Raw genomic sequence first — 21,419 nt, forward strand, 5'->3', positions numbered from 1 at the left:
TAGTCACATTTGGGAACGAAGAGTTCAGGGACGCCACGGTCATCAACTGTGACCCATTTTCATTCATCCAATAGTAAGCACCGAGAGGTAACATTTTCATGCATGGCATATTAGTAAAGTGATATAATGTGGATGTTTTTTCTATTCATTACTGCGCTTAATGGTTTCCGTGTGCATGATGTGTGATTGTGTGGACAAATGGACATCATACACATCACCGGCTTGCTTTAATCAATGCCAGGGAAGTCAGTACATGCGTTTAATTTGGGTCACCTTGGCTGCTTTTCCTCCTCGTCAGCTTTTTTAGTGAATTGCAGCTTTGAACGAAGGAGCCCATCTTGTCATTTAACAAACCGTCACCAGCTCACCGCAGCTGCCCCAGCGCGTAAATCAACTTCCATAAAGCTCACCAAAAAACGCGGGCCTAATCACCAAATTGAAACATGAAATGGCAACGTGTCATTAAAAGGCAAACCTCTCTGGCCCTTTCTAATCCTGCGGAGGCGCTGGGCAGCACATAAAAACTGCAAGGGCAAACGTTTTAAGAGAGGAGCACTCCGGCTAATTAAGTCGTTGAACCCGCTGCCCTCCACAAAGATGTCGCCCACGGAGGGGTTGGGCGGCAAATACACATCAGCCAATAGGAGGAGACCTTGAATATCAAGTATACTCCTGTGAACCAATCATATTGCGTCATCTTGGAGACACGTTTTAGCGGGACTTCCGGGAAAGTAGTGGCTACGGAAAAGGCTAATTTTTCGCCGCTAACAGCTGATGATTTCTGGCACCTGTCGGCGCTCTGATTCAGCGATGTAGATGATAGACACCGAGTCGCTGTTTATCTTAAACAGGTAAAGCGTTCATTTTGTTTCTGTGCGTTGTGCGTGAGTTTGATTCCGCGGCTGTCAGCGTCATGCCGGTAGGATGAAAGGGATTAGGGCGCCGTTACTGTGGCAACATTAAATGGAGGAAAACTCCCCTCCTCATTTCGTAATCAGTCTGATGGCATTTAACGAACAATACCGTCTAATAAACCTGCTTTTCACGCATAGATTAGTAAGTTTTAATATTATTGCAGTAGTAGGTTCCGGCAGGTGTCATTTTTGGAGCAAAAAAGAGGCGTTTTACCATACTTGTATTGTCACACAAATAGAGCTTCAGCAACAGCGGGGAACAACAAAACAAAGACAAATATCTTACTAACAGTAACTACTGGATATACTAATGTACTGAATGTACAGTACAGTAGTTAGCTTACAAAACATAGATGAAATTTGTAAACATACAGAATTTATTTTGAAATATGCAATCAGCTTCTCGATACAGCTAAGGCACTCAATACAAATGCATTCATTCATTCATTTTCTACCGCTTTTCCGCACGAGGGTCGCTGGAGCCTATCCCAGCTGTCTTCGGGCGAGAGGCGGGGTACACCCTGGACTGGTCGCCAGCCAATCACAGGGCACATATAGACAAACAACCATTCACACTCACATTCATACCTATGGACAATTTGGAGTCGCCAATTAACCTAGCATGTTTTTGGAATGTGAGAGGAAACCGGATGAAAAAACATGAAAAAAAAAGCTTAAAAAGTCCTATATATTAATGAGAAATAAATTGTAATTGTACAAGATGAAAGTTGTAGTTGATTTTCGGAAAAATAGCTACACATTTGCCAGGAAAAGTCATGATTTTTATGAGGAAAATACTGCAACTTTCCGAGAAAAAATCATACTTGTGCGACAAAATAAATTATAGAAATTTAAAAAATGAAAGTCATATCGTTATGAGGAAAAAAATGTGAATTTAAAGGAAAAACTCCTAATGTTACAACAGTAAAGTATGAATATAATGAGGAATGTACAAACAAAAAGTTTTTGTAGATTGTGAAAATGGGAATATTATGAGAAATTGTCATTTACTGGAGAACCATGAAAGCAGTTTTATGTTTTTTTTTGTTTTATGGCCCGTTAAATATGAAATTTGTCAACTTTTTACACAACACAGCCAGCCAATCACAGGGCACATATAGACAAACAACCATTCACACTCACATTCATACCTATGGACAATTTGGAGTCGCTAATTAACCTAGCATGTTTTTGGAATGTGGGAGGAAAACCCACGAGCAGAACATACAAACTGGCCGTGGGTGGAATTGAACCCTGGTGTCCTAGCTGTGAGGTCTGCGTGCTAAACACTCGACCGCTGTGCCGCCCCTCAATACAAATACAAGAATGAAATGAAACTGTAATAAAACGCCTCCGTGGTTGTCTTGCACACTGGAAGGGTTGTTGCAAAAGAGGGAGAAACAGGCTTATTGAGAGGAGAACGTTTCAGAACACGATGCTGCTAAATCATAACTGTCCATCTCATGGGAGCAGGCCCTTTTACAGGTTCCATACATCTATATCCTTCATATGTTTCTCATGGCTTTGAACCAAAGATACGACCAATGTTTGTCGGCATCACTCCACTTTTCTGAGCATTTCAATGCCTAATTTCACTTCACTCTAACTTCACTCGAATATGTGTTGCATTTAGGAGACACAATAACAGGAACAAAAGTGACGTTGTCCTTGCACGTCTATTCGTCCATCTTGGTGTTCATCCGTTGAGAGTACTTAACTACCTGTAGCTCTCGTTGTCGTTGGGACGACGTTGTCGAGTGCGTTGGGACCATGAAACGTTGTAAAAAAAAAAACAAGGAGCGTGTCACAGTTTACATTGAAAGGTATTCAGTAGCAACTAAACAATAGAGCACTGCTTAGCTCAAGGTTGTGTGCCGCATATATAGAGATGAACACTTGATCAACACGTTGATGCTAAACCTGTGTGTGTGTGTGTGTGTGTGTGTGTGCAGGACCCATGACCCTGACACGAGGTTCCTTCAAATACTCCAACGGCGAGGAATACCACGGGGAATGGCGAGAAGGCAAGAGGGCGCCATTTGCATGCACGGCACACGTGTTGCTACATGCATGATGATGAACATCATCATGCCCACATGCATGATGGAGACTTCCATGCATGTCGGCTTTTTTTTGTTCCATGCATTTGATGTTGATCTCAGCCGAGGCGAACACAAAGCGACAAACAGGACGAGGCCATGTCACTGGAGGTGAAGTGTTTTTTTTTTAAAGTGCACACACGGACATCCATCACCGGCCACTTCATTAGGTGCATCTGCACTACGGAATCAGATCCACCGCACAGCCCCCCGGGGGGGCTCCAGTTGACTTTTAAATGAAGCTCAATGCCGTGAAAAGGTGCGAAGGTGGAATATGCCAAGCGTCGAGCACGCGCCATCTGCTGCCCGCCGAGACGCGCTATCACACCACCTCAGCCCATATTTTCAGTTCCACAAAAACACTTTGACAACCTTTAGGGCAAGGTTAAACACAGAGGCAAAGTTTGGCACCCGCCATGGTGCGAGGCAGCGAGGGGGAAGCATATGCTCGTTACACAATAAACAAGGGGAAAACTGTTGGACTGGTTTGGCTGCTGATTATTACACTGTAATACACTGTTAGTGCACGATTTAGAAAACAACTCAAATCCAATCCCATCCACTTTATTTATACAGGACATTTTATAAACAGAGTTTCCAAAGTTCCAAAGACTAGAAAAATAACAAGTAAAAATAAAATAGGAGGACCAGGGTTCGATTCCACCCTCAGCCATCTCTGTGTGGAGTTTGCATGATCTCCCCGTGCATGCGTGGGTTTTCTCAGGGTACTCCGGTTTCCTCCCACATTCCAAAAACATGCTAGGTTAATTGGCGACTCCAAATTGTCCATAGGTAAGAATGAGAGTGTGAATGGTTGTTTGTCTATATGTGCCCTGTGATTGGCTGTACCCCGCCTCTCGCCCGAAGACAGCTGGGATAGGCTCCAGCACCCCCGCGACCCTCGTGAGGATAAGCGGTAGAAAATGAATGAATAATAATAATAATAACGATCTATAGTATAGCTGCACGGCGGATGAGTGGTTTGCACGCAGGCCTCACAGCTAGGAGACCCGAGTCTAATTCCACCCTCGGCCATCTCTGTGTGGAGTTTGCATGTTCTCCCCGTGCATGCGTGGGTTTTCTCCGGGTATTCCGGTATCCTCCCACATTCCAAAAACATGCTAGGTTAATTAGTGACTCCAAATTGTCCATAGGTATGAATGTGAGTGTGAATGGTTGTTTGTCTATATGTGCCCTGTGATTGGCTGGCCACCAGTCCAGGGTGTACCCCTCTCGCCCGAAGACAGCTGGGATAGGCTCCAGCACCCCCGCGACCCGTGTGAGGATAAGCGGTAGAAAATGAATGAATGAATGTTTTTTTGGATGAGAAATTTCAGTTCAACTCCCATTGATTTTAACAGCTCTGGTTGAGTCCGTGGGGTGGGGGTCACGGAACGTTTATGCACAAACATGTAGGTGCGTGTCGGGTCGGTGTTGAATAATTCAGCACCGTGTCGGTCTGAGATGTTCACGGGGTGATCACGTTACAGGAAGTGGGTCGGGACCATCCACAACAGCCGGAAGACATTTAACGGCGTTTAGCATTAGCGTGTCGGTGGACGGGCAATTACCGGGAGACTTTTGAGATTGTTGCAAGGCGCTGACAAGGCTCTGGATGACAGATTATAGAGTCTGTCTGGACAGATCAAATCTGACCTGAGGAAATTACTGTCCCTTCTGTGTAATCGTTGGCGGATAATCTGTCACTGAAGCCCAGTTTGCACCAAGCCTGCTTCCACTGGCAGTGGACTACAGAGGTTTCCACATGTTTTCCGATGAGGGACACATTTGTAAATGTAAAACCAACGCTTATGTTTGTTGTGTTCCATTCTCCACTTGGGAATCTCTGTGTGGGGTTTAAATGTTGTCCGGGTTCCTCCCACATTCCAAAAACATGCTAGGTTAATTAGCGACTCCAAATTGTCCATAGGTATGAATGTGAGTGTGAATGGTTGTTTGTCTATATGTGCCCTGTGATTGGCTGGCCACCATTCTAGGGTGAACCCAGTCTCTCGCCCCAAAACAGCTGGGATAGGCTCCAGCATCCAGTTTTAGCTCAATAATCCCTACTACAGGCTACTGTAGTAGGGATTATTTTTAATTAAATATTTTTTTATTTTAATTTTTTTAATTAATTTAATTAATTAATAAAAAAATCATAATATTACAACTTTATTTTTGTAAAATGTCTAAACTACAACATTCTTGTTTTCCTGATAATGTCACCACTTTATTAGAGTAAAATCTTTATTTGTTGGGAAATGAAATTTTGTTGGCACGTTGACAAAATACTTTTCTCTTGATATTACAATTTATGCTTAAAGTAATTTTATTCATAAACATTTATCATTATTATTATTCAGGTTTCCTATTATTATTCAGGTTTCCAGTGTTTATGTAACATAAACAGTTTTTTTCCATTTATAAGTCGCTCTGGAGTATAAGTTGCAGGAACAGCCAACCTATGAAAAAAAGTGTGACTTATAGTCTGGAAAATACGGTATTATTTAGCTTATTTGGGTAAAAAAAAATCATAATATTACAACTTTATTTTTGTAAAATGTCTGTCAAAAGTATAAGTCACTCTGGAGTACAAGTCGCAGGAACAGCCAACCTACGAAAAGAATTGCGACTTACAGTCCGGAAATTACGCTATATATTTTCATTTATAAGTCGCTCTGGAGTATAAGTCGCAGGAACAGCCAACCTACGAAAAGAATTGCGATTTACAGTCCAGAAAATACGGTATATATTTTCATTTATAAGTCGCTCTGGAGTATAAGTCGCAGGAATAGCCAACCTATGAAAAGAAGTGCGAGTCTAAAAATAGTCCCGGAAATTCCGGTATTTTTGGCATGCTTTGATGCAGGCCGTGCTTGATGTTCAGCACTCAGCGCTTGATGTAAAATATGCTACAAATGGCCCTAAGGCCAGATTTTGGCTACCACTTCTGGCACCAAAATAATGCTGTATCATAGCACTTTTTGGTCAGCACTAGACTGCATCAAGCGTGTTGATTGGTGGACAAAAAAAGATGGCTTTCAGAATGGAACAAAACCACAAGAAGAAGAAAGATGTCCTCCATTGTTGGAGCGCTTGGTGGAAATATTTTTTTTAATACTTCTACTGCTAGTTCAATTAAACATCTTCAGTAAAAGTGGGACACATTTCTATGTGTGGTGTCCTACTGGCTTCATTAAAATAGTTCAATTGTCTCCACACACACACACACACGTACAGTACTAGAACATTCATATGGGTGCTTCAGACGAGGAAAGACCTGACTTAGTTTTGCCAAATCTCTCGTCCAAATCGCCCGCTGAGATTAGAGAGCTAGCAGCACTTTGAGCAGCTCTGACAGATGGAGCGTTAATTTACTTCACCATTAGCAAACTCACTCGTCGGCCTTGCACTATAAAGCACCCCCCCCCCCACTCACACACACACACCATCCCACCCCCCAACCCACACCTACCCTTTCTCGATCCGCCCCTAAACACCACTAAATCACCTTCTTCACTTAGAGATAGTGCAAGCAACCGGCAGCCAATTACACTGGGGAACACTCAAAATGTTGCATTTAAAGTAAGACTTGTTTTTAGTCAATTTAAGTGTGCTGAGTTCAAATCTGAAGTTAGTTTTTTTCTGCAAGCTACAGATTTTATGCAATCTTTAATTTTTATTAAAATTATTATTATTAAATTATTATTATTATAGGATATTGCAATGTCAGCCACAAATCAGTATATTTAACAAGGCAAAAGAAACAGAACATTAAAATGTGATTTTAGATTAAAGTACACCATTGTTAGAAGTGCCATATGTTTTTCTGGAAGCGTTTCTCAGAAAACAGTCTTTATCGCAACGTGAGATAAGCATAATTTACAACGTTCTTCAGATAAGAGTCAATCACAGCTAATAACGCTTATCACTTTCTGTCAGTACAGTATTTATGCCCCGTAAACATTGCCATTATGCAAAAGAACACACTTGAGACTGCGTTTAGAACTGTCTATAAAGAGCCGCCATTCAGTTGGATCATAGTGAGGAACACCCAGTTCTTTGAGAAGACCTGGGATATCATGGCAGTAAACAAACTGTCTTCAGAAAAGAAGGTCACAAAAAGCTGGTCGCGCTTTCTGTAATATGACACTTGACACATGACACATCACAGTGTGATCAACAAGATTTTTGCCTTGTAATGTTGATGCCAAAAGCTCAGCTGCTTTCTTTGAAAGACCTAAATCCCGAACTAAGTCATTCAGTTCAGTTTGGTGAAGAGGCTTGGGGACTGGGGGAGATTCAGTCTCTGAAGAACATTCCTCGGATTGTTCCCACTCAGTTTCTGGCAATTCATTGTCTCAACTGTCTTCCTCGTTCGTATCATGTCCAATGTCTTTATCGTTTAATGAAGGCAAACCTTTGAAAACTGGAACAGGAACTTCTTCAGAGTGCGGAGCAGGCCGAATAGCTGAGGGAATGTTCGGATATACGATCTTATGTCTGTTTTTCTTGCCCACACCCGCTGTGTTTACCATGCAAAAGTAGCAATCAGTTACATGGTTGGTGGGTTCTCGCCAAATCATTGGAACTCCAAAAGGCAGACCATTGCGTTTTCCTTTGGTCCAGCTTCGGAGCATTTCCTCACAATTGTGGCACACAACATGAGGAGCCCATGGCTTGTCTTGGTCACCAAGATGAACGTCAAAATAAGCCTTGTAGGCTCGCTTCACAAACAAGGATATGTTACGTCTCTGATGATGGAGTGTGTAGCAACCACAGATGTAACAGAAGGCATCAGGCTTGTTTCTACAGTGATGTCTTGATGAGGAAGCCATGTTTGACCGGGAAAAAAGAAGCATGATAAAAATATTAGAATCTATCTATGTATATAATCTCAAAACGCATAGATTTGGGTTATGTAAGTTCATATATTTAGACTATTTCATCTATCTCAAATTGCATGAAAACTAGAGCTTATGGAGAAAAACTAATTTCAGATTTGAAATCAGCGCCTAAAAATCATTCAGAATCAGTTAAAAAATCCAATGCAACAGAAAGTTGAAAAAATTGTGTTCCCCAGTGTTATCAGCCTCGTTCCTGGATGGCGAGAAGTGCTCGTTTGTCTCCATCCCGCTGGGAATATTCAGATACTGTGTATTATTAAAAGATGATTGAACGTGGAATATTCAAAGACAATATGTGCAGTAGCTGTCTTAACCTCTTCAACCCTGGCCATGAGGGGGCTTGCTAGAAAAAGACAAAAATAAATAACATTTGAGTGTGCATGTACAAAGTATACATTGACGATGTTGATATGAAAGTAAATATGATGATATGATGCTTACTGTAAATGAACTTCCTTTCCTGGGCGCGTTGATGTCACTGAGCAACATACAAAGGAACACGCTACACCTTATTTTTTTCCCAAGCTCAAAAACACAGCAGCTGTCGTGGCGTGGCAAAGTGTCAATGCGGCGGTAACATTGTTCTTTGGCGTAACAATGTTAATAATAACAATGTCGCTGTAGCTTGGTAAATACGCGTGTCACATTATATGTAAACAGAGCATTGTTAGTGGTTTTATCGGAATGGGTGCATTGGTAACACTTTACAATAGGGTACAGAAAATTACAGTATTTATTGAGGAACTAATGAAGAACTAGAACTCCTGTACAATAGATTTTTGTGCCTCAGTCGTTAGTAATGGTAATGGTTTTATTCATTTGAACATGCATCAGATTACAATTGAATGCATCACATAATCAGTTCACAGTTGCACATGTCCAAAAGGAGTAGGAAGAAGCAAAGCTTATTAAATCCTACCCCTCCATCTGGTACTTTTACAATCAGTAACTGTTACATTTGTTCACTTGCTGTTTTCCTAATATAGTTTAGTTTTTGAAAAATTTCTTTTATTAATTTTGCTTTTTTTTAGTTTTATTTATTCATTTAATTTTATTTTTTTTGTCACGTACCGAAGTACGAGGTGATATGACCATCCAATGACATAATGTGTACAATTTTAATTTTAATTTTAATTTTAATTTTAATTTTAATTTTAATTTTAATTTTAATTTTAATTTTAATTTTAATTTTAATTTTAATTTTAATTTTAATTTTAATTTTCGGTTATATGAGCATCCAAGGACATAATGTGCACAGAACTTGTTGCATTACTGTTTTATGGTCACGGTTTATTTATTTTGAACATGCATAGCGTTTAGCAAGCAAAGCTAATTTAATCCTACCCCCTCCTCACATCAGTTGCTAATACATTTGTTCACTTCCTGTATTCAACATGCACTAATTCACTGTTTGCATTATTCTGTCGTATAAGAAAAGCAGTTGTTTGTAAACAAATTTTTTTCCCCTTATCTCTTGCTATTGTGGGTTGTATCCTCCATTTTCCTTGTTGTCATGGTGATGATCTTTCATATTTATCCAGATCCATACCAGACTGCTTTTTTTGGGCCCCTCCAGTTTGCAGGTGAAGCTCGGCAATGAAAATATTTGAATATTTTTGAACGTTTTATGACTCCATCTAATGGAAATGTGAAAGTTTTTAACGTAAAGATTTGCTGCCAATGTAACTACTAAAGAATTAGACTGGAGTATCCTAGAAGGACACATTGATGTTCTCTGTGGAGTCGTATTGAAGGCTTCCGTTAGCTTAGCTCGAGTGCACACGAGAGACGCGACAAAGTGGTTTTGTCAGCAATGGACCACGGGGGACGGCGCAGACTTTCTGTCAGCGCTGTCAGCTTGGAGACCACCATGACAGGAAGTGTCAGTCTGACACAAACAAATAAAAACAAAAACTACAATTCCTCCTCGCTGTTAGCAGGAGAGAGAGAGGGAGCGTTTAGAAGAGCGTGTGTCTAAAAATAAACTCAGGTGACGGAAGAAAAGAGCGTTTTAACGTGAATGGTGTCTTGATCATAGGCATCGCATTCACTTTCATTTCCCATTCATTCGTCGCTTCCTCTGTGCCTATTTTCTTCTTCTCCGCTTTTGGTTTCATCTCTGTGGAGCTTTTAGCTTGACGCTACAAGCCTCAGGGGCCTCCCGCTCTTCTCTCAGCCTGCCGTCACTTTCCCCGTACGTAAGCCGGGGACTGGGTGACTCCCTGACGTTTTAAATGCGGCGCTTTCATCTGTCGCAGGGCTCCGTCACGGCCGGGGTCAGCTGACGTTCAGCGACGGGACGTGCTACACGGGACAGTTTGAGAACGGACTCTTCCACGGCTGCGGCGTGCTGGTCTTCGCCGACGGATCCAGGTCTGATCCACCTGATGTCATTTTTCAATTTGTATTCAAATGATGTTATTCTGTTGTTCATGTCGTCAGGTATGAGGGCGAGTTTGTGCAGGGGAAGTTTCAAGGCGTTGGCGTCTTCGCTCGTTTCGATGGGATGAGATTCGAGGGCGATTTTAAAAGCGGATGTGTGGAAGGCTACGGTAAGATATTCTTCATCAATTCATTCATTTTCTACCGCTTTTTCCTCACGGGGGTCGCAGCGAGAGGCGGGGTACACCCTGAACTGTTCGCCAGCCAGTCACAGGGCACATATAGACAAACAACCATTCACACTCACACACAAACAAAACGTTCTTATAGATTGTAAAAATGGGAATATTATGAGAAGTTGTCATTTACTGGAGAATCATTTGCTCGAACCACGAAAGCAGTTTTATGTTTTCTTTGTTTTATGGCCCATTAAATATAAAATTTGAAAAACACAGCCAGCCAATCACAGGGCACATATAGACAAACAACCATTCACACTCACATTCATACTTATGGACAATTTGGAGTCGCTAATTAACCTAGCATGTTTTTGGAATGTGGGAGGAAACCGGAGTACCCGGTGAAAACCCACGCATGCACGGGGAGAACATGCAAACTCCACACAGAGATAGCCGAGGGTGGAATTGAACCCTGGTCTCTTCGCTGTGAGGTCTGCGCGCTAACCACTCGACCAAAGACAATGTCGTCATAAAACCACTGCTGTGTCTAAATTGCCGTTCTTATACTTAGTCTGTGCATTGATGGACACTTACCACACTCAGTGGTCGCCATCTTGGCTAACTCGTGGAAGGGGAGGGACTACCAAAACAAAAAGCGATAGCATAATCTCAGCCTCATTCAAGCTAGTAACCTGGAAAAATGTTGACTGTTTTGGCAGGAAGCACAAATCAAAGTAAATACAGATGGAATTGGTGCAAAAAGTTTTCTGTGTGTGTTATTGTGTGTAGCTGCTCTATAGGAGTACAAGGGAATACACTTTTACACTCCTATTATGCTTTATTTACATCATAGTGTGCAGGCTGGCGAACAGTCCAGGGTGTACCCAGCTGTCTTCGGGCGAGAGGCGGGGTACACCCTGGACTGGTGGCCAGCCAATCCCAGAGCACATATAGACAAACAACCATTCACACTCACATTCATACCTATGGACAATTTGGAGTCGCTAATTAACCTAGCATGTTTTTGGAATGTGGGAGGAAACCGGAGTACCCGGAGAAAACCCACGCATGCACGGGGAGAACATGCAAACTCCACACAGAGATGGCCGAGCAGGGTATCGAACCCGGGTCTCCTAGCTTGTATGGTAATTTCATTCATTTTCTGCCGCTTATCCTCATAAGAGTTACAGGGGTTGCTGGAGCCTATCCCAGCTGCCTTGAGTCGCTAATTAACCTAGCATGTTTTTGGAATGTGGGAGGAAACCGGAGTACCCGGAGAAAACCCACGCATGCACGGGGAGAACATGCAAACTCCACACAGAGATGGTTCAATTCCAGGGTGGAATTGAATCCTGGTCTCCTAGCTGTGAGGTCTGCGCGCTAACCACTCGACCGTATTCATATATTAATATATATATATTAAGGCATTTGAACTGTGAGAGGTTGTTCCTTCAAATATTTGTTTGTGTGCGGTCCAGGACTGTTAACGTTCATGGACGGCGGCGGCGGCGGCGGCCACGAGGGAGTGTTTGAGAGCGGCCAGCTGACGAGGAGAGAAGGTAGCCAAGGGGCGGTCCAGAGGGCGCAGGCAGCCGCCAGCAAGGCCCGCGCCCTTGCCATGTGACCCAGACGACAGCAGTAGCCTCAAGGACACGCCTCCATCTCGTCTGTTTCTATGACGACCGCCTTGTAAGCGTACCGTTTAACGTTGTTTTTTTTTTTTTTCTCCTCTCTTCCTGTTGTTTGTCAAATGGAGGACAGAGTCACAGATTCTGGATCAGCTGGGTCCAAACACAATGGTGCTTAACCTGGTTAAGGTCCACTGACCTGAGACCAGTCATCTACTCTAAAGTGCATTCAGACGCCATTTCAGCGCGGAAGGACGATACATCACACGCAAACATGCCCTTGGTGCGACGTTTCGACTTTCAAACTAAAATAACGAAAGGTTGCCATGGTTACAAGATGTCGTTTTTGTCATGATTCTGCGGCTGGTGCAATTTTGTCAAGGATCCAGGAAGTAGTCGGTTAACCTTGGTGGAGGTCTTCACACCATTGGCTGACACGGTAGTTTATTATTATTTTTTTAGACTCTTGTAACTTCCTGTCAACTTCCTGCCTGACAACCACCTAAGTGAGCCATAAAAATGCTAACGCTAACATCAACCTTCAACCTTGAAATGACCAAAGCCGACGTCGGACCTCGTATCGGTGCTCCGGATGCAAGCCAGACCAGCCCAGACCAGTCACGAGGTCGTGTGGGGAGGCGGGACTTAGCCTGGCCGTTAGCCAATCGTCGTTGCGATTCACTCGGTGCCCTTTTCAGCATCTTCCGATCTCAGATCAGCGTCACCCTCCGCCATCCTCAGTGCCAACCACGCAGTGCCGACCCATCTCAGCTCCTCCAGGATGTGTGACTTTGTCCTTATCCTTACGGGGGACGGGGGTACGGGGGGTACGGGGGGGGCATCATCACATGATGATGTGTGGATGGAGGTGTTATTTCAAAATAAGATCCTAGCGATAATCCCAGGTCATCAAGCGCAACACTTATGATTGGATAAGGTGTTTGGGTTTTATTTTAGGACCCCCCCTCCACCCCCCCCCCCGCCCATTTTAGGCCCAGCCCCCGCTAGCACTTTTTGATCTGTGTGTATCCTTCAAGCGTTGAAGTCACTAAGAGTGTTTGTATTGTGAAGCTAACGAGGCGTGTGATGAGCCACAACCATCATGCAACTTGCATGCCACACATGCACACTACGTGTGTGTGTGTGTGTGTGTGTGTGTGTGTGCGTGCGCATGTGTGTGTGTGTTCATAGCAAACAGAGTCAATTGTCAGCTATGTGATTATCTGAAGCTGCCATTAATTTGGAGAAGGGGGGGAGGGGCCCGGGGGGCATTTTAATTGGCTGTTAGCTGTTAGTCGTTTTTTTTCACGTGCACTTAAAACAACGCGCCGGTCCACTTGTGTGTATTGTTGTTTGTTGTGTGTGTGTTACACAGTAGAGACTCACCAAAACCCTTTAAAAAAAAAAGCACCGTAAAAGCCACTTGAAATGTTGTCATGTGACGCACAAAGATGTCTCACACACACCACTTTGACTGTGAAAACACAGAATCGTCCATTTTTACATGGCTAACAACGAAAATAAAACAAGTTGCCGGATCTTTGTGATCACCTAAGCTGAGTTGGTGTCACGCTAATTGTGAGCTCGGAGGATCAGTCGCTCATTTTCAGGAAAAACGCATCTCTTCTTTTTTTGTTGCCCGGAACAAAAGAAGCGGATAAACTAAGATTAGCTCAAAGGAGTTTATGCTAATGTGTGCAAATTGGCTGCTAGCGTAGTTATACCGTGATCCCTCATTTATTGTGTTTACCGTGATAAGTGAAGTGGGTTTTCTTTCTTTATTAACGGAATACAGTCATCACTCGTTTATAGACATTAATTGGTTCCAGACTCGATCACTATAATTGAATTTCTGTGATATCGGATTCAATATTAATAAATGGAATACTTATCATCATAGTTAAAGCATATAAAACCCTTTGTTTGACTTTCTAGTATTACAGAATCTACACCTATTCCAGCTGGATTACTTTGGATTTCATGCTTCCGGCCAAAACGGTCTCCTTTAACGTATTCCACCCACAGCCAGCCTCCAGGCACGCCCACTCCGCTGTGATTGGTCAAACGAATCCTTAGAAGGACTAGTTGTGCCGCTAGCTGTGAACCCAACCAACGGTATAGAAGTTGATAATAAATTGTGATTCATATTTTGAAATGGGACCTAATACCATTTGGGTTTTTTGTATTGCGATAACCAGCACATAAAACTTGATAGTTCTTCTTCAGCTGGATTTTTTTTGGATGTTGTGGTTTTCCGCGAAAACGATCTGTTTTCATGTATTCCACCCACAACCTGCCTCCGGGCACACCCACTTCGCTGTGGTTGGTCACACTAGCGAGTACTTAAAAATTAGTTCAGGTTTGTGCCGCTAGCTAACGGTATCGGAGTTGATGAATTTCAATTTTTGTCTTTTAACACATTAACATTATAAGAACTATATGGTAATGGTAATGGTAATGGTTTTATTTCATTTGAACATGCATCAGATTACAATTGAATGCATCACATAATCAGTTCACAGTTCCACATGTCCAAAAGGAGTAGGAAGAAGCAAAGCTTATTAAATCCTACCCCTCCATCTGCTACTTTTACAATCAGTAACTGTTACATTTGTTCACTTCCTGCTTTCCTAATATAGTTAAAGTTTTTTTTTATTTATTTTATGAATTTTGCTTTTTTTTAGTTTTATTTATTCATTTAATTTTATTTTTTTTGGTCACGTACCGAACTGTTACATTTGTTCACTTCCTGCTTTCCATAATACAGTTTAAGGTTTTTTTGTCTTTTTTTGGGGGGGGGGTTATTTTTTTTTATTTATTTTTTTTCAATAATATGCCTCGTACCAAAGTACGAGGTGATATGACCATACAATGACATAATAGGTACCATATATAGGTCGGAAAAGCATCATAAGCCCCCTTTGATAGCTTATTCTCTGTATTTTAGTTCATTTTTGTGCTTAAAAATGCTAAAAAAAAAAAACATTCAGAAAACGAGTAGGAGGTATTCCTTTGCACGTTCTGCCTAGCTATCATGCTAAACATGCAATGCTAAAGTTGGTTGTTGTTGTTCAAAAGATTAGCATTCATGCTAACTGCAGCTATGAATACATTTTATTTGCTCTTCGGAAGAAAAATTACTAAAATGTGATCACGTCACGTTGGGAAACGATAAAAACATGTTTTGAGAATATGAAGTGTTTACAAAATGTTTGTCTGTTCATCTGCTCTCACTTGACTCATATACATACTTGGGCATTCAATACATTGAAAATTTTTATGTACTTTTTCATTCCAAAAATGCTCAGGAATATTTGCTATTACTACAATTTCAAAAGAACACTTCGAGTGTCGTTGGAGTGCCTAAACAAAACAAAACAACAAAACCTTGGACTGGCCTTTGAATCCTTGAATCATTGCCGCGATCTTAAGAGTGAATACCTGAAAGTCCTTTCAGCCCTCAAAAGGAAAATGTGACTTGCTCAAGGGAAGGAAGAAGAGATTTTTTCGAGAACAGACAGAAAGCAAGGAGTGATGCTAACATCGGACCGAAACGGGCAAAGGTCAGACAATGGCGTCAAATATTAACTGGTGTCAAGGTTTCACTCTGAGGAGCTCACGTTGGTCTCGTTCCTTCAATAGACTTAGTGATGCACGTGAGTGACATTTTGCAACATTTAAAAAAAAACAAAAAAAATACTCATTTGGACCACTTGTATACGTAATAATACAGGAAAAATGTACCAGCCCGCACTTTTTGCCAAGCGTTCTGATGTCACAACGTCTTCAACGGTACTTGAACGCATCATTCATCGGGTGCCGCAATGTGAAAAAGAAAGCTGACTTTCTCTGACGCTGCCACAGCTTAATACGTAAATCCATTTTCATATTAATACCTGTAAGTGTGTGAGGCATATTTAGGGCTTACAAGTGGATTGTATGATGAGCGAACAATGGCAGGACGGGAATCGATATTTTTATTCTCTATCAAATCAATATTTTGGGTGTCATATTAATGGGATTTACCTGTTTTGGAAGTTTTGTTTTGAAATTATTTATATATTTTATGTGTCCAGACAGATGCACGGTGGTCGTGTGGTTAGCACGCAGACCTCACAGCTAGGAGACCAGGGTTCAATTCCACCCTCGGCCATCTCTGTGTGGAGTTTGCGTGTTCTCCCCGTGCATGCGTGGGTTTTCTCCGGGTACTCCGGTTTCCTCCCACATTCCAAAAACATGCTAGGTTAATTAGCGACTCCAAATTGTCCATAGGTATGAATGTGAGTGTGAATGGTTGTTTGTCTATATGTGCCCTGTGATTGGCTGGACACCAGTCCAGGGTGTACCTCGCCTCACACCCGAAGACAGCTGGGATAAACTCCAGCAACCCCCCACGACCCTCGTGAGGATAAGCGGTAGAAAATGGATGGATGTTCATTCTTAGCTGCACGGCGGAAAAGTGGTTAGCGCACAGACCTCACAGCTAAAAGACCCGAGTTCAATCCCACACTCGGCCATTTCTGTGTGGAGTTTGCGTGTTCTCCCCGTGCATGTATGGGTTTTCTCCGGGTACTCCAGTTTCCTCCCACATTCCAAAAACATGCTAGGTTAATTAGCGACTCCAAATTGTCCATAGGTATGAATGTGAGTGTGAATGGTTGTTTGTCTATATGTGCCCTGTGATTGGCTGGCGACCAGTCCAGGGTGTACCCCGCCTCTCGCCCGAAGACAGCTGGGATAGGCTCCAGCACCCAGAAAATGAATGAATATAATATAAAGCCACATAACCGAGGAATCATCATCAAAAATAGAATAAGATGAATGAAACCAAAGTGGCTCTTTTATTCTTTTGTTGCTTTTGGGGGGGCTGAGGTGTGTGTGTGTGTTGGGGGGGGGTTCTCCCAACAATGACACATAGAAGACACACGGAGGGATTTTGAAGTATGGCTTCCATAGTGATGATTTGTGGAGCTGTGCTGTCAGGCCCCCCCCCCGTACCGCCCCACCACCTCCACCCCTTTTGCCCTCCCCCATCGCGCTGTCACTAAAATAGCTTTAAGGTGTGTTTAGGTTGGACTTTAACCCCCACGCACATTGCGTTTCCCTGGCAACTGTCCAGAGTTGCCTTAATTTGTATCATCTCAATCCCAAGTGCGGCGGCAGTTTAGCCTCATCACGGAGCCTGTTGCCATGGCGAGTGTTTAAATATGATCTGCGCATCATCTTCATCCTCCTCCTCCTCCTCCATGCACTGTGTGTGTGTGTGTGTGTGTGTGTAATCCTACTCAACTCTTTCTGCTTTTGGTAAACGTTCATTTTGTGAAGACGTCTCCGCAGGGATGAAGCTCACGTTTCCTTTTTTTTTTTTCTTCATCTTCCTCAAAGAGCGACAGGAGGCCTTTGTGTCGTCTTATCAGGGAAGCCTCCCAAAAGCTCTTTTTTTTTTTTTTTTCCCCCTCTCCTTCCATGTTTGGAGAGGACGTGCACGTGCGCATGCTGATGAGAAACCTGCAACAGCACAATGACACACACACACACACACACACACACACACAGCCTGCATGTGCATCTAATTGCTTTGGTTCCCACCGTGCACAACAGGACATTTGGGAGTTTGTGCACAACATGGAGGAGGGGCATCATCATGTATATTACATATACCGGTAGATACTCACATATGACCATATATATATATATATAGATATATGCTGTATTACACCCAGCTATATCAGAGCTGTCATACACTTTTCAGAAGGTCTTCCTCATTCATGTCAGATGTTAATGAAGGTCTGCCTCAGTGTGCTTCTTTCGTCTTCTAAATCAAGAAACTATTCATTCATTTTCTACCGCTTTTTCCTCACGAGCCTATCCCAGCTGTCTTCGGGCGAGAGGCGGGGTACACCCTGGGCTGGTGGCCAGCCAATCACAGGGCACATATAGACAAACAACCATTCACACTCACATTCATACCTATGGACAATTTGGAGTCGCTAATTAACCTAGCATGTTTTTGGAATGTGGGAGGAAACCGGAGTACCCGGAGAAAACCCACGCATGCACGGGGGAGAACATGCAAACTCCGCACAGAGATAGCCGAGGGTGGAATTGAACCCTGCTCCCCTAGCTGTGAGGTCTGCGCGCTAACCACTCGTCCACCGTGCCGCCCAAGAAACTATTCAATATTTATTCTTATTTCTTACTTAGTTTTTAGGGATCTACTGCAAACACAAGTCAAAGATCCTGTATTTAGCAGGAGTACCGTGCTGTTCTTAGGAATTTGCTACAAAAAATGCTAATCAAAGATTAGCAGCAATGCCCTGCTTATTTTAAGAACTACAGAAATATTAGTCAAAGATCCTCTATACAACAAGAGACTTTGCTGATTTTAGGAAATGGCTGCAAAAACACTTGATAATGATCACTGCTCTGTTAAAGTACATAGGGCAAAAACACTAGCCCAAAGATCCTCTACGTATTAGGAGTGCGCTGCTGTTTTTGGAACTCTGCTGCAAAAAAGATTTAAGGACTTTAAGGACATACTGCAAAAACACGAGCCAAATATTCTCTCTATATCGGGAACGTGTTGTTGTTTTTAGGAAGCTGCTGGATTTACAATAGAAGCACTGGTCAAAGATCCTCTATATAACAGGAACGCTCTACTGATTTTAAGAATCTGCGGCAAAAACACTTAACAAAGATCCTCTACATGGCAGGTGTCTTCTACTGTTTTTAAGGATTGACTACAAAAACATTAACCAAAGATCCTCTATTAGCAGTGCTTTGCTGTTTTTAGGAATCTGTTGAAAAAATACTTAACAAAGATCCTCTATTTGGAAGGTGCCCTGTACTGTTTTTAAGGACTGACTACAAAAACATGAACCAAAGATCCTCTATATTTCAGGAGTGCGCGGCTGTTTTTAGGAATCTGTTAACAAAGATCCTCTATTTGGCAGGTGCCCTCTACTGTTTTTAAGAAATGACTACAAAAACATTAACCAAAGATCCTCTATTAGGAGTGCTTTGCTGTTTTTAGGAATCTGTTGCAAAAATACTGAACAAAGATCCTTTATTTGGCGGGTGCCCTGTACTGTTTTTAAGGACTGACTACAGAAAGAATTAACAAAGATCCTCTATCAGGAGTGCTTTGCTGTTTTTAGGAATCTGTTGCAAAAATACTTAACAAAGATCCTCTATTTGGCAGGTGCCCTCTACTGTTTTTAAGAAATGACTACAAAAACATTAGCCAAAGATCCTCTATTAAGAGTGCTTTGCTGTTTTTAGGAATCTATTGCAAAAATACTTAACAAAGATCCTCTATTTGGTAGGTGCCCTGTACTATTTTTAAGGACTGACTACAAAAACACCTAACAAAGATCCTCTATCAGGAGTGCTTTGCTGTTTTTAGGAATCTGTTGCAAAAATACTTAACAAAGATCCTCTATTTGGCACGTGCCCTCTACTGTTTTTAAGGACTGACTACAAAAAACACTTAACAAAGATCCTCTACATGGCAGCTGTCTTCTACTGTTTTTAAGGACTGACTACGGAAACATTAACCAAAGATCCTCTATTAGGAGTGCTTTGTTGTTTTTAGGAATCTTTTGCAAAAACATTAACCAAAGATCCTCTATATATCAGGAGCTGTTTTTTGGAAGCTGCTGCCAAAATTTTGTTCAAAGATCCTCTATTCGGCAGGAGTGCTCGGCTGTTGTTCAGGACTTATAATGTTGTTTTATTAGGAAAAAATCAAAGATCCTCCGCATGACAGGAGCTCCCTGCTGTTTTTAGGAAATAGCCGGCATGAACGTTTCTTAATCAAAGCCTCCCCCCCTCACCTTTCTTAGCGGTTCCATCTGTGTGTTGCTGTCACCACGGCAACCAAAAAACAGGACTTCAAATGGCAATCCAATGAATTTTGACATCTCATTTTTACATTTTTTTTAAGTGGGTTTTATTTTGGAATTCCTCTTGTTAGATTGTTCCGTGTAGACTTCCCCCCCCCCTCGGGCTCTGTGGCGTCGCTCGAGTGCAGCAGCACCCTTTGATTTGATGGTTTTATTTTAATAGCACACACACACACACACACACACACACTGCAGGCCATGATGGAGGTGCATGTGTAAATACCGGCAAGGAGGAATGTGGGGGGATGAAGAGCGTCATTTCCATATTCAACATTAGCAAAGAATCATTCCTCACTTTCATCTTCTTCTACGTCATTCCGCAACCTTCTCTTCCGTACCGAGAGGCGCTTTAGCTCAGAAGTTCTCCACAGAATATTTGAAAGAATATTAATAGCGCACGAGTGTTGTGTTTTTGTTTGTCCGTAAAGGTGAACAAATATATATATATATATATATATATATATATATATAAGAATATAACAATTGAAACACTAAATTCATCACACAGCAACTTAACACTCAAAATAGGGCTAGGCATTAACAAAGATAAATTCTCAAAATATCAATGTGTCTTTTAGTCTTTTAAGCATGATATGAAAAACAAGCATATCGTTCTTATCGAGAGAGACTGGATTTGAAACGGTAGCTCTTTTTTTGGCAGGAGCCAATCATGAGCTATCAGTGCACTCACAATCCACTGGGAATCGCAGGAGGTCAACATATATATATATATGTATATATATATATATATATATATATATATATATATATATATATGAATATAACAACCTAAACACTAAATTCATCACACAGCAACTTAACACTCAAAATAGGGCTAGGCATTAACAAAGATACATTCTCAAAATATCAATATCAATTTTGTATTGATTTCCCCCCCTTAATACGACTTAAAAAATACAACAAAAATTTAATATTTCTACTCTACGCTGCTAAAATGACATTTTATTCTCACAAAATTGTGGCTTCTCGTTAGATTACGATTTTTTTGGGGGGCTGAATATTTTGACTTCATTTTTGTTTTGTTTCTCGTAATACGACAATAATGTTTAAAGTTTACATTACACTAACGTGACGTTATGTACAATTTATGTAAAAAAAATCATCCTAATATTTAGACTTTTTTTCTTATAACTTCTGATTTAAATTCTATTTTTAGAATGTGCCACGGGCCACAAACGGCCCCCGGGCCATACTTTGAAGCGCTGTGAATGTTTCAGGTTTTTAATGACTCGGCAGGGTGACATTGAGCTATTGGAAAGTGTCGCCCCCGTGAGTCGCTATGAAGCAACTACAAGCCAAAAAGTTAGCCTGTTTTGTCTTATAAAAAATACATTATTGTCATTAAAGTCTACTACTATTAATAATGATGACAATAATAACACCTG

At 41.7% G+C, this 21,419-nt stretch overlaps 1 protein-coding gene across 3 annotated transcripts in view; it reads left to right on the forward strand.

The window, feature by feature from the left end:
* LOC131100709 (MORN repeat-containing protein 4-like) overlaps positions 1–15,276 on the forward strand; it is a 68,393-nt gene extending 53,117 nt beyond the window's left edge. For 2 of the 3 annotated variants that reach the window (XM_058046163.2, XM_078793600.1), the window contains exons 3-6: positions 2,867–2,938; positions 10,179–10,293; positions 10,363–10,472; positions 11,960–15,276. In XM_058046163.2, the coding sequence (XP_057902146.2) occupies positions 2,872–2,938; positions 10,179–10,293; positions 10,363–10,472; positions 11,960–12,105 (438 nt within the window). In that variant the 5' untranslated portion in view covers positions 2,867–2,871 and the 3' untranslated portion in view covers positions 12,106–15,276. Of the gene's footprint in view, positions 1–396; positions 852–2,866; positions 2,939–10,178; positions 10,294–10,362; positions 10,473–11,959 lie in introns of those variants that run through there. The other variant, XM_058046155.2, reaches the window with a different exon arrangement.
* Positions 15,277–21,419: the final 6,143 nt, after the last annotated feature.

Source organism: Doryrhamphus excisus, linkage group LG9 (assembly GCF_037039965.1).
Source record: "Doryrhamphus excisus strain RoL-2023G ecotype Guam linkage group LG9, RoL_Dexc_Guam_v1.1, whole genome shotgun sequence".
Lineage (NCBI taxonomy): Eukaryota > Metazoa > Chordata > Actinopteri > Syngnathiformes > Syngnathidae > Doryrhamphus > Doryrhamphus excisus.